Source organism: Aulonocara sp. 'chitande type north' Nkhata Bay, linkage group LG23 (assembly GCF_057382095.1).
Source record: "Aulonocara sp. 'chitande type north' Nkhata Bay isolate Kocher_YH1m ecotype deep benthic linkage group LG23, A_spYH_male_GT1.1, whole genome shotgun sequence".
Classification (NCBI taxonomy): Eukaryota; Metazoa; Chordata; class Actinopteri; order Cichliformes; family Cichlidae; genus Aulonocara; species Aulonocara sp. 'chitande type north' Nkhata Bay.
Genome location: NC_141365.1, coordinates 17338365 through 17351715, shown reverse-complemented (window position 1 = coordinate 17351715; position 13351 = coordinate 17338365). Strand labels below are relative to the sequence as shown.

Genomic DNA, 13351 nt, shown 5'->3' with positions numbered 1-13351 from the left:
CAGATCAACACCACAATGGCTTTTCACCCAGAAAATCATCTTCTATTTTCATGGCTGGTACTTTCCGTTCTTGTCTTAAAGTGAATTGTTCCTCTTTCTTGTCGAGACAACAAGGACGGTTCCTCTTTTACCGAGACACTTTTGTAGTTACAACCAGACATGACTAATCTCTCCTCTAAATAAATTTAACTCATGTGTGTGTATGTGTTGACCTCACATGCTCTTTCTCAATTCACCTGTTGCACTTCTGACCTTTTACCAGACCAGAGGCTCAGTGAGACTATATGTATGTCTTCTACTAAATAAATGTTTTAACCAAGAACCTCTACTTAAACCTTAATATAAAATGACCTGATATATAAGTGTTTTGTAAGCATGTACTGCAATTCCTTCTATGTTCTAGTTTTCCCTCAGCATGGATCATCTAGACACTCTCACTAGATGAAGCTTAAGACCATTAATGAACCTGAACATCAACTCAAATAAGCACAGATATGCATTGTGTATAAAATAGTCATAACTGCTTAAGGCCTTCTTAAAGCTATCTGTTACATTGTTAAAGCCTCGTCTTAGCCTGCTGCTCAAAATAACTTCCACTTCTGCAAAACTCTCCAAGCCTGTTTCCTGTCCTGTTACTTTTAGCCTTTCTGAAAGACACACACTGTTCAACCCCTGAATGCAATATAAACTCCAGATTGTATTATTAATGCAATGGTAATGATGACAATTATTTAACAATAGCAGTAAAATAATTTCCCTGCTCCACATAGTTAAATTGCTGTCCTGCAGCAACAACGTTGCCATTTGTGTCTGCAGATGCAATTTTCACCTGCTCATCACAGTAATCCACTGTTATCACAAACAAGATTGCATGCGATCTTGTTTGTGCCCGGTGACCCCTTCAGTCACCGGGCGATTGTGGCTCAAGAGTTGGGAGTTCGCCTTATAATCAGAAGGTTGCTGGTTCGACCCCCGGCTTAGACAGTCTCGGTTGTTGTGTCCTTGGGCAAGACACTTTACCAGTTGCCTACTCAAGGGTCAGAGGGCCCGGTGGCGCCAGTGTCCGGCAGCCTCGCCTCTGTCAGTGCGCCCCAGGGTGGCTTGCCATCAATGTGTGGGTGAACGGGTGAATGACTGGATGTGTAAAGCGCTTTGGGGTCCTTAGGGACGAGTAAAGCGCTATACAAATACAGGCCATTTACCGTAGGTTGCTGGGTAGCACACCTACAGCAGACCGACTCCCTGTCTTTACCATTTTATCAACACCTTGAAAAAAAAACAGCATCTCTTTGAAGACAGCAAACGACAGCGAGTTGTAGCAGATTCCCATCTTCGAAGCACATGCTGGGCCAGATAATAGTTTGTGTTGCGATCAACTGCAGGAAGATGTGATCACAGTGTGTTTGTATTCAGTACAATACAAGAAACAGTGATTTTACCCTGCTAACAGCTTCCTGTGGAGCTAATGGAAACATGCAGCAATTAGCTATAGTGCTTGGCTTGGCCTAGCTCAAAAATTAATTAGCAGTCAGATCGCGCTTTGGAGCCATCCTGACCTGATCTCTTTAGAGAGAAAATAACTCAGGAGAATAAAGCTGCACCAGGCAAAATGTAATGTAGAAATCCACACGTTATCAACCTAATGCAAAAATGAAGCTTCCTGACTGAAATTAAACTTTATACAAACAGACGTTCAAAAGTCTGCAGGATATTGTTTCACCAAACAAGGATATCTGCTAAATTCAGTTCTGCATCCACCTGTGTCATTGTGTCATTTTGGCACTGCAACTTATGGTGGTCTATAGTGCAACCAACAATAACATCACAGATAGACTTCTACTGTCACAGCTCGTGACAATAGACACAACAAAGTGTGAGCGGAGAGGATTCTGGTCCAAGTCTACCTTTATGCATGCACGGCTTTTCAGTGTACAAACAAGCACCAATAAGCTTTTCCAATGTGAAGACCTATACCTTTATAAATGAAAGAAACGTGAAAAGGTTTCAGAGGAGCAGGTCCTCATATTTTGCAAGGCCCTCACAAAACATCCTAAAAATCCCTGAAACATTACTGCGGTCAAAAACATGATCTCCAGCATCAACATTCCCTCTGAACGTGAGCTCTCCAGCTTGTTTCGACTTTAATTTCAGCCACGTAGTGGGGATGCTATCTGCGACATCCTGCTAGAAAGCTTTGAAGTGCAGGCCATCTCTGAAGAATTGCGAGGCCTCTGGTTTGTTGGCTGCATTTGCTGTGATGGGCCGATAAAGGCGAGCACACGCAGCGCTACTGAACCAGAGCTCAGTATACAACATGTTACAGAGGGATGCCGTTCTCATTTAGCCTTTTGCATTATGTTTGATCACCTGTATCTGCAACAGGAAATTAATTTCTTTCTTTCTTTTTAAAAAAAAAAACAACAAAAAACGTTAAAACATTCTTGTAAATGCAGCGATTGCATAAAAGTTCTGAACTTTATTCAGGTGAAATTCATAATCCTATAAACGTTGCAATAACACCGGCAATAAACGTAAGAAATTAACCGTCATGTAGGTGTCACCTTAGGTCAGCTTGGTGTATTAAGCTTCTTCTTGTGTCCTCATTTTCCACACCCACCGCCATCCATCACCCCCCATGACATTCCCTGTAGATCATTAATGAACGTTACAGGGCTTATTCATGGGTGGCTGAGCTGATCCAGGTGTTTATAGCCATCAGCGTCACTGTGTCCTTCCTGGTTATGGGATCTGCTATGAAGCACACCAGTAAGTTGACTAATTCCCATAAACTGCTCATGAAAGACGAAGGTAGACCCTGTGACATCACTATTGGTTTAAGAAAGTTGGTTTCAGTTTCAGAAAACTGCATCTTTTGGAACTTCGATATTAGCGTCATCTTTCAGCTCTGGATGTTGCTGTTGCTTTTGTATTTAATATTATAGGAGAAAAACAGAAAGCTGTGGGTATGCTATTTACTAGTGGTTCATCTCTGTGGTACTGCCACAATTGTTGATGTTTCTCTTGTTTATGTCGTGATTTATACTGAAGGAATACGCCGTGTAATGTTATGTTTTGACTGTTTCTTTCAGTCGATGGTCTGGTGAGCTCACTGTGGAGCAGCAAGCTGGAGTGGCTGACTAAAGCCTGGGAGCCAAAGTTGCCAAATAAACAGCACATCTGCTCAGCAAGAAGGTGATGATGGGGAGTAAAAGCGTTTAGTTTTCATGTGCCAGAGAGCATCATCAGCATCAGCTGTTCACATGTAAAAGTTAATAGTTTAATCAGTTATGTAATTATAATTATAGTTTTGCTTTAAAAACAAGTTAAAGTTGGTTGAAGTTGCTTTTTCATACAAAAACTTTAGACGTTTTCTGGCGAATCACGTGGGGATGTTTTCCACGGTTGTGCTCTCTAATGCATGCCCCCTTGCAGGAAGTGGTTTGCATATTACTGGAAATACTCCATGTGATTAAGGAGAGGGTGCTGCCTGGGAAGACCACAGAGGAAGCAGAATATGTGATTCCCTCTTGCTGGCAGTGCAAGCTGCTCAATTCTCACATCAGCACAGTCACCGCCTACTGGGAACTGGGTGGTTCAAGATTCGCCGCTGATTACATCAGACGTTTGTGCTTTTATGTGGACGACCTCTGGGTGATGTGCACAGAATTCATAGTTCAGGGCTGCAGAGCACGGATGAAAATGGCTTATTCTTGGAATTATATGATAAATGTAATATTTTTCTTTAATAGAAATAATTTCACAAAGAGATGTCATATTACAACCGGGCTCCACAGAACCTTTCATGCAGACATCCAGGTGATTATCACATCATCAGTTGGAACGTAATAGAAAAACTAATTTTGAGGCTGTTAAATAAAATAAAATGCTCGTCACGTTGAGATGACCTGCTCGTCCTGTCCATTCACTGTGATGAATGATCCAGATGATCCATGATCCAGCGTGTCTGCTGGCTTCATTAAGGCTTTCAACATTTGTTACTGAAATACAGTTATTAATAATCTCCAAGGCTACAACACAACAGCGCTCAAAATGATGGCATGCTAAAGCTCAAATTCTCTTTGATCGTTTAAATGAAGCTAGTTAATTATGGAGCACATTTTTAATCCAGGTTTAACAGTAATTATGGGAAACCAGGCCTCTTCGTATCAAAGAGATTTTAGCTTAGAATTCATTTTTGTCCCTTTTATTGAAGGTTCTCAACGTATCTACATCTGATGGAAACATGACAGTAATTTACATCATCTGTATGTGTCACTTCTGTACTTTTATAAAGGATGGTCCAGTGGGTCCTACGCTGAAGGACGTAATTAATTTCTTTGCGTTTAGACGATTGAGCTGGGTCTGGCAGATGCTTCTGGGTCTCTTCACTCAGTTAGAAACTCTGCGAAGCAAAGCTGAGCGCAGCAGTGAGTGTGATCCTTATCCACAACACTCTCCAGCTGGTGGATGAGCAGTGGCACCCAGGTCACTGCTCCTCTCCACAAGGCTTCCAGCTGGTGTCCTCTCTTTTACACCAGAGCAAAGAGAAGACAATCTAACTTTCAGTTGTCTTGTGGCCCCTCACTCCTTCTTTGTCAAGAGATTCAAGAGCAAGCAAGCTTGAAATCCACCATATTCATTCATACTACACCAAAGAAGTAATAACTGCAGAAAAGTTTCCGATTTTTCACTATCTACACTCGAAATTTCGATTGATTTGTTTTTTTTAACAGTTGGTCCACACAGCTTAAAAAAAGAAAGAAAAAGGGAACAAAGGAAGCAAAAGCTTTGTTTCTTTGTTAGAGGACAGTCTGGGCAATGAGCTACTTTTTCTGTAATTTTACACATTTATTACTTACAGTTTATTACAGAGTCGTGCTGACAGATTTCTATATAAGGACACTGAGACATGATTTTGAAATAGTACTTGTTTTCTCTCTTATGGGGATAATTCAGCAGGCTGGAGAAAGAAAGGACTTTCTCTCATCTGGACTGTATGTGGCCCATGATGTAAAATGACTTTAATATCTCTGCTTTAGGGTGCTAAGATTTGCAGACATCCTATCATGCCATCAGTTTAACATCCTTATAAGATGTATATGATGATTCCTTTGATTCAGCATAGCAGCGTCAAACACTGGAGATCAAAATTAACAGCAAACCTTAAACTGAGTTGCTCTCTGAGAAATAGCAGGTCCCAGACCTGTAGCTTCAAAGCCTGAAATAACTGCAGGATTTACAGGGGAGACTCTCGCAAACGTCTAAAACATCCAGTTAAAAAGTACTCGAACTACCAGGAGTCACTGCAGAAATCATGCGGCGCGTCCGCAGGTTATTACTTATTTGTCTCGTCGTGATTTTAGTATAAAGCAAACATAAAAACTGCATCGGCCTATTGAGGAGATTCACTTTGGGCACAAGACTTCGAAGTTTCACTCCTCTTGCACCATATTTGCACCAAAAAGCCACTCGAACCGATTTCACAGGCTGTTTACTCAGGTTCTCTCTGTCTCTGCCTCTCTCCTTTATAATTTAATCTGCAGCGTGTTTTCTCTCCCCCTCCACATAAATGAAGAAGAGGACGATCTGTGACATGACGTATAATTCATCTGAAACGCTCTTCAGACGACGACTGATTAAGTTAATTTCATGCTTCTCCTTTTTTTTCCTCTTCCTTCCAGCGTGGCCAAAGGATTCATGTCACTGCTCGGGTTCGTTGTCATCTTTATTGTGTCGGTGTGTGATCCCAGGGTAAATAACACACACACACACACACACGGAGTAATGACTGCTGTCTGGAATTCTGCCAGTCATCCGTGTTTTCCATCTGCTTCAGGGTTTTGTTGTCATGTTGGACAAAGTTGTGTCGTTCTCCCTCAACACTGAAGTGGGACTGTTTGTCTTCATCATGCTGAGAGAATGCAGAGAGGACAGATTCCAGTGAGTACCTGTGATGTTCAGGATTGGATTAACTTAAAAAACAACTTTAAGGCTTTATTTTGTTTCCAGAAACAGATTCGAGTTGGATTTTTGGCGGCATAGCACACAGTTTAACTGGCATACATGCTCCACCCTTTCTGTTGGAGCTTGTTTCAGCTCTTCGTTCCTGAAACGGTTCGACCGTGATAATGAGAATAATAAATTCTCCCTCGCTCTCTCTGCTTGTCTTTCCAGACAGCTTGCCATCCCTCTGCCACTGGGCGACTGCGTGTTCAGCCTCAGCTGGCTGCTGCCCACCTACTTCCTGTTTGCAGTAACCTACGACGTCCTGCAGACCCTGGCGGATCTGGCGCATTATCTGCATTTCTACAACCACGATCAGGAGCCACACATTTACAATCTGACGGGGAGTTTAGCAGCAGCCAATCTCTCCACCCTCCTCTGATCTAAGCAGCTAGTTAAGGCACAAACTGGTAGGAGTTAAAATTGCCAAAATGACAAGCTTCGCACCTTTGTTTGTTTGTTTTTATTTGTGCACTGCACTTTCCCAAAAACCGTGTACGTAACAATCTAACAGTCAGCTGAAGAGGGCTCTCTTTTGTTATCTCACGGTGGCCGTCCTTGCTCAAGTTGGCGACACAGTAGAGATCAAAATTTCAGACTGTTTTTTTTTCCTTTCAGTGGCCTTCATGGCATATTAGCTGTAGATTTAGGACTCATCTAGGAAGGAAATAAGGAAGTGTGGACCCAGTGTGTAACTAAAGTGATCAAAGTTAGATAAAAGTTTTTGTTGCTATAAAATAATAGACATCTAAAAATTACATTCCTGATGATCAAGAACTGCAGAAGCCGTCTTAATTGGAGCGGCTGGCAGATCTGCAGCGTGGATGTTACCAATTCCACGACTGCTCCGTTTGATTTCGTCCCGCTGTTTCTTCATCTCGTCCTCAGTCTGCTAACCGTAGTGGATTTCTTAGCCATAGCATTGTCCTCAGCAGTCAACCGGAGATTCTCGATTGGGTTTAGTTCAGGATTCAGGGTTTGCCATTTCATTATTTCAGGCTTAACAGCTGCAAGGAAGTGCTTTCCCGGTTCTGCAGAGTGATTACGGAGCATTGTCTTGCATAAATATTGTTGGCTGATTAGACGCTGATGTCAGGGAGGGAATAATCTGTGTTGAAGGAGCTTCATTGGGACATTAGCATTCACCTTGCTGAGGGGATGTGTAAGAGGCTCAAACTTTGCAGCAGAAAACATCCACCAAACCATTAACCTCCCTCCTCCAAACTTAACTGGCTTCTTCACACTGGTGTGGGTGCATTTGTTTTCCAGTTTTAGTGCAGAACATGATGCTTGCTGTGTGAACTTATTATTATACCAGTTCCTCTGTGTCCACGTGATCTGTTCCTCTGCAGATTTCAGTATACGCTTTTGATTTCTCCTGTTTCATGATTGGTTTGGTCCCTGCGGGCTTTCAGTCTGATTTCTGTATACCGAGAAAGGACCTTATACCTTTTCAGCCGAGAATCGGCATCAGTGTTGAATCAAATCTGTACTAAGACTTTTCTCCTCTTCTCCTTCGGCTTGTATAGACGGCCAGCATTTTAGAGGTAAACTGTTTGAATATTCTAGCAGTCAGAGGAGCCGGTTGTCCAAAGAGCACTAATACATTCAGCCTCCACTTGAACCACAGCCATCAACAACCAGCAGCTCCCCATCTTTCAAAATGATTGTTCTCTATTTGTATGGGGGTCTGTCAGATCCCAAAGCGTTCTCTAGTTTTGATCACGGTTCCTTCAGAAATTCTCATGAAAGTTTTTTTTTGCAGTTTTGTTGTACAGTATTTTCAGCGTTTTCAAATTCGACACTATGCCTCAATGACATATTTTTATTAGTGTTAGGGTAACTTTAAATTTGAATTGTTACAGCCTTGACTTTATTCTCTAATTTTGGTCTCTACTGTACAATAGTGCCATTTTTCTGGGTGTGCTTAGTTCGTATTGAGTCGATTTCTCTTAACTCTCATTTTGAGTGTTTTATACAGCCTTTTAACCAGGCTGCAGCCAGTCTGTGTGATGGGTAGAGCACAGACTAACTGGGTAATATTTAGATTGGAAATCAGATTAATGTTCAAAAAGCGAGAGACAGATTAAATCCTACTGAGATGAAACATTTCAGCGTGCTTAGTTTTTTGCATCCAGTCTGACGGTAAATACACTTTGAAATTCTTAGTGCTGTGCAAACGTTTCAAGCAAGTAAAGTGAGGATAGTTTGCAGTTATCAGCTGTTAACGTTTTACAGATTGTGAAGTAGGGCGAAACCTAAATCAAATCAGTGCTTTGCCTTTTAAATCAGCACCAGTTCATGTCGGTACACTTGCACAAAGTTCTTTTAAGTCATTTGGAAGGCAGGTTGTTCCAGGAATCCCAACAGTTCTCATGTGGATTTCCTCTGCCTGTGTCTTCTGTCTCTTCATGTAATCCCAGACTCACTCCATGATGTAGAGATCAGAGTTCTGTGGGTGTTACACCATCTGTTACAGGACTTCTTGTTCTTGTTGTGGCTGAAGTTAGTTTTTCATGACTGGCTGTTGCGAGACATCTTCATGCTGTATGATGAATCTGGGCTGCTTTGCTGTATATGCTGTCTGATAAATGGGACTAAACATCAGAAACTTCTGCACAGTACTATTTATTACTTTGTTATAGATTTACTCCTTAACGCCTTATGCAGAGTATAAAAATGGCATTTATTTAAACAGTAATGTATAATAGTCGAGTAAGTTATATAGTTACGACATAGGCAGATCTCTTCTTCAGGGTTTTTCAGCCTTTGCTGCAGTCTACATTATTTTCATACTAATAATATTGCAGTGCACACACAGGCACACGCACACACAATCATGTTTTCATATCAATGTGGGGACAACTAATTGATATAATGCTTTCTGTAACCCTGAAACTAAAAACCACATTTTGAATCACAAAAATACCTTCAAACTCGTGGGAACGTGGATTTTGTTCCCATAAGGGCTGTTGGTCCTCACATGTATAGTAAACTTCCAATTTTTGGTCTCCACAAAGATATGTAAACTAGTACAGGCACACACACACACACACACACACACACACACACAGAGGACTTAAAGGCAGCGTGTCACTGCACTCCACACAGCATTAGTACGCACAATGAAAAGTTAGACTAGAGAGGCTCCCAGTGGTCTCTTTGCATGTTCACAAATGCAAGAACTTTTGGTTCAGGCATGAGCTCCATTTAGCCTCCCAATACACAAGCTAAACCTGACAAAAATGTGTATTTTATTATAACCAGTTGACTGATTACTCATGTCTAGGGCATGTACTATAAAGCATTTGGGGATTCAGGATTAGCCTGATGTTTAAGGCCACAGCAGGTTAAGTTGGAGATAAGAAATCAACTCATGCAGTGCAAAAAAATCACCACCTACCATCACCACCCCCAGAAGATCCCTCAGACCTCAGTAGGCACAAAATAACTGTATCTTTAGTTTTAAGAGACTATGTGAAGTCTTTCTCTCTGTGACACCATCAATAAGAAATAGAGAGTATTAGAAGCAACCTCCTGACCTGCTTTTTTAAGTGCTGGTTGCAAACAACTTTTAAGCCACTCTATTTTTCCATAAGCCTTAAAATACTGATATAATCCTCAGACAGGGCACTTAAGCCTTTTACTTGTTGACCTTGTATAAAATTTGTAAGTCAGCCTCCTTACTGGCATGAGCTGCTGTTTTTTGCCAACTTTTCCGGTTTTACTGACCACGCAAAGCTTTGAAAGCCCACACACTTTCATGTGGGGCTTATCCTACCACGCAGCTGCTGTGTTTAGGCCACAGTGTGAGTTTAATCTTGTTTAATTTCTCTAATAATCAAGTTTATTATTTAATTTTTACAATCAATGCCTCTGCTGACTTGTCTGGTCACATGATGCCAAACTCTGGGATGACTCCCATCCTTGTTACATAAGGAAAAGATATATCTGGGGTAGGTTGAACTTGCTTTGTGTTGCTTGACGTGTTTACCTGGGACCTGTAAACCTACAAAGTCCAGCACATCCACGTCTTGTTGATTTCTGAGTTCTCCTACCCCATCATTACAGCTATTTAAATTAACAGGCTGTTGTCTGATGTAAGAAAGGTTTAGCTACTCTTTCAGCTTCAACCTACGCTTTTAGTTAACAGCGAGCAAAGAAAAAAAGTTGCTTTTGAGTCTATTTCTAACCGATGCTCATCAGAGAAAGACAAACCTATCTCTGAAACCTCACAAAACTGGAACAGCGAGTTTCTGAGGAATCTTCAGGAATGATGATGCTGTTTTCCTGAGAACCGATTGGTCAGTAGACGGTGATTTTGTGCATGTTGATATCTTACCTGCCGCGGAGCAGGGTAAGCCTGCAGCACAAGTTAATATGCAGATGTGTCCTGGTAAGACAGTGGCAGTGAAAAGCCAGGGTCTAGCTTCATAGTACAGGCTTGTGAGCATTTCACCGCTTCGCTTTCATTTAATTTCGATGGGTCAGGGTTAGCGGGGAATGCAGCATGCCGCTTCGGTTTGATTGCTTTCTGCAGAAGCACCAGCCTGAGGACGTTTGAAATCAAAGATTTACTGTTTTATTAAAGTCGGCTATTTTTGTTTGACATATATTAAAAAAAACATGTATTCATGATTGCCATTCAGTCGTATTCTTTGGCGCTATTTCAGCACCGACACTCTACAGACACACAAATAAAAACTCAAAGCTCTTATCAAAATATATTTTATTCTGCACTTAAGTTTCACTGATCGGACTTAAATGATGACACATGAAAGTGATGCGAGCTGCAGAGAAAAACAAAGATGCTCGGGGAGCCCATCGCAGGCGCTGCCGGGCTGACTCTGTGGCACAGACCAAATCAGGGGGACCCTGCCCGTGTGACATGTTGGGAGGAATTTCAGTACTTGAATGCTTTGAGTACAGGAAAGTTAAAAACAAAAGGAACAGGTACAAAATATCAGACTTTTAACACTAATGCATGAAAACCGTCAGCCCAGAAGTAGAAATTTATTGTAGAGAAGAAGAAATGAGTTAATTTGCAATTGTACAAACTTTTCTCAGAGGCAGAACTTCTCCTCGAGGCAGGTTTGGGTTTAATTAAACCTCTGAAGTTGCATTCATGGATGCACTTTTTTTTGGCCAATTAGGATTTTGGTGGATTTTACCTCGAATGAGTTCTTTGATTCGGAGGTTTAACTCGAGTATTGAGTTATAGTTGTCTCAGCTTTTATAGGTGTTTTCCAACTGTTACCCAGACGCACAGCAGGTGCCCAACAGAGCAGCCATGTTGGTTTCAATTTAAAATCTGGGAGCTTCTATGCAACAGAGTTGAGAGCTGATCGTGCGTTTCTCTCGTGGCTCATTCGTCAGTGATGTGAAGCGGCACGATTTCACGTGTGCAATAACACGCACACACAAATATAACTCCATACTCGACCGCTGACCTGCGCCTGGAGCGACTCTCTCAAAGAAACATCTGTGTGACTCCCAACTTTATCTGGCTCAATTTAAGAATTACAATCTCGTGTTTAGTGGACTTTCAGGAGACAGCGATTCAGGGACAAAGCTTCCCGAATGGATTCAAGCAAAATAAAATAACTTTTTTTTTATTAAAACAAATTTAGTGGTGATTTGCTCCTGGGAAAACGCTCCCCAGGCAAGGTGCCTTCAGAATGACAGCTCAGCTCAGAAAGCTTTTACATTACAGGGTCAACCTTTACTGTTTGCATCAGAGTAACAAAAAAAAATCTTTAAAATTTATTCAACATGGAAATTAACACTGCCAATAAATCAATTCACATTTTTTTTCTTCAGCTCTACAAAGAAATTACAAAAACTTTAAATTTGTCTTTAAAAGAGTATAAAACGTCTCGTCAGCAGGGACCTTCGGAATAAAATTTAAGCTGAATTTTTGGTGCATAAAACCAAGAATGACGATGAGAGGGCAGATGAGCAAAAAATACACTAAAGATGCAGCGTCATGTTTTACTTTTAATTCACCAAAACGGTCACGCTGTGACTTTTAGCCATTTGTTTGTGTCTGGTTTGTTTGTCCTTTGGTGCCTCTAATAAGTTCCTAACGCACTCGAGTGCGTTCTGATCCGCGCAGACAGTTCGTCCCTGGTCTTCTTCTTGTAAAGGGTCGCTCTGAGCGGCCCTCCGCTGCCTGCCGGGGAAATCTGAGTGACCATATTTAAAAAACTGTTTAAAAAAACCCTAAAGTTTCAATTATAAAAATATTTTAGGGACTTTTATGAAGTTACTGTTTGAATTCAACCAAGACAGCAAAGCCAAATAATTACTGTTTTCAGAACCAAGCTTGGAAAGCCACAACTGACCTCGCTCACCAGGTAGCATGATCAGATCGAGGCGGTATCCAAAGCTACTCCCTACCACAGACTTTCTGCCAGTTTCTTATCCTGAAATTTCTACTTCACGTAGTCCACCTAACAGTGGAATTATACACACCGTGCACAAATGCCGGCAACAGCACTGGTCACCTGCGGATTTTCAAAAGTCTCATTTAAATTTAATGTGAAAAGGGCCCGTGGTATGCGCACACTTCCTGTTAACAGTCAGACTGATCGGTGTTTGAAAACGGCCTGTTTACATCAGCGTCACTGGTACCAGAATAAAACTAGCTGAAACAAGTAGCTGCACAGCTAAACTTGCACACAATCTAACTTTAATTCTTCAAGCTAATGAAAATGGAAACTTTTCCATTCTGGGATCATCTTCCACGTTTAACTGTGTAACACTTTACTCTGGTTTCTTTGGCTCGGCCCTCTGCAGGTTTTTTTCTTGCCTCCGGCAGCACAGACACTGAAACGTGATGCCGAATTTTCTCACTCTTTCAGTCTCAGACAGCTGAAGTTGAATCCAGTTAGAGATGTTTGCAGTCTTAAAATTGGTAACTGTGTGTTTGAGTTGGAAATTCCTGTTGCTGTTAAGTTTCAAAAAACTGAAGGCAACAGAAAGTTTTGATCAGCGGGGTAAAAGAATCCTGACCCGTTTTAAAGCGTGTTATCAATGCCATGTGCCTGCATGGAGGCACAGAGGGGGAACTAGAGTGTGTCTATGTATTAAGAACTGCATTTAACCATGAGGCCTACTCCCAGCTGCAAGTGGAAATCGCTGAAACACATGAAGAAGAAAAAGCCTTCGCTTTGCTGCACTGTTTGGAAATCGTGGCGAGGACGCTGCTCTTCGTAACGGTTGGGTGTGCGTGTTTGTGTGTTCGAGTGTGTCTGTTTTGTGTGTCTGTCGTCCTCCTAAACCTGTAAATCCTCACCAAGCCCCCCTCCCGCCCCGCCCCTTCCCCCCGAAGATAGAAAATATAAAA

At 41.6% G+C, this 13351-nt stretch overlaps 1 protein-coding gene across 2 annotated transcripts in view; it reads left to right on the top strand.

The window, feature by feature from the left end:
- The window catches only part of LOC147301507 (uncharacterized), a 95679-nt gene extending 82352 nt beyond the window's left edge, over nt 1-13327 (top strand). For both annotated transcript variants that reach the window (XM_086283703.1, XM_086283702.1), the window contains 5 exons: nt 2652-2766; nt 3090-3192; nt 5682-5751; nt 5837-5940; nt 6175-13327. In XM_086283703.1, the coding sequence (XP_086139829.1) occupies nt 2652-2766; nt 3090-3192; nt 5682-5751; nt 5837-5940; nt 6175-6385 (603 nt within the window). In that variant the 3' untranslated portion in view covers nt 6386-13327. The remainder of the gene's footprint in view (nt 1-2651; nt 2767-3089; nt 3193-5681; nt 5752-5836; nt 5941-6174) is intronic.
- Nucleotides 13328-13351: the final 24 nt, after the last annotated feature.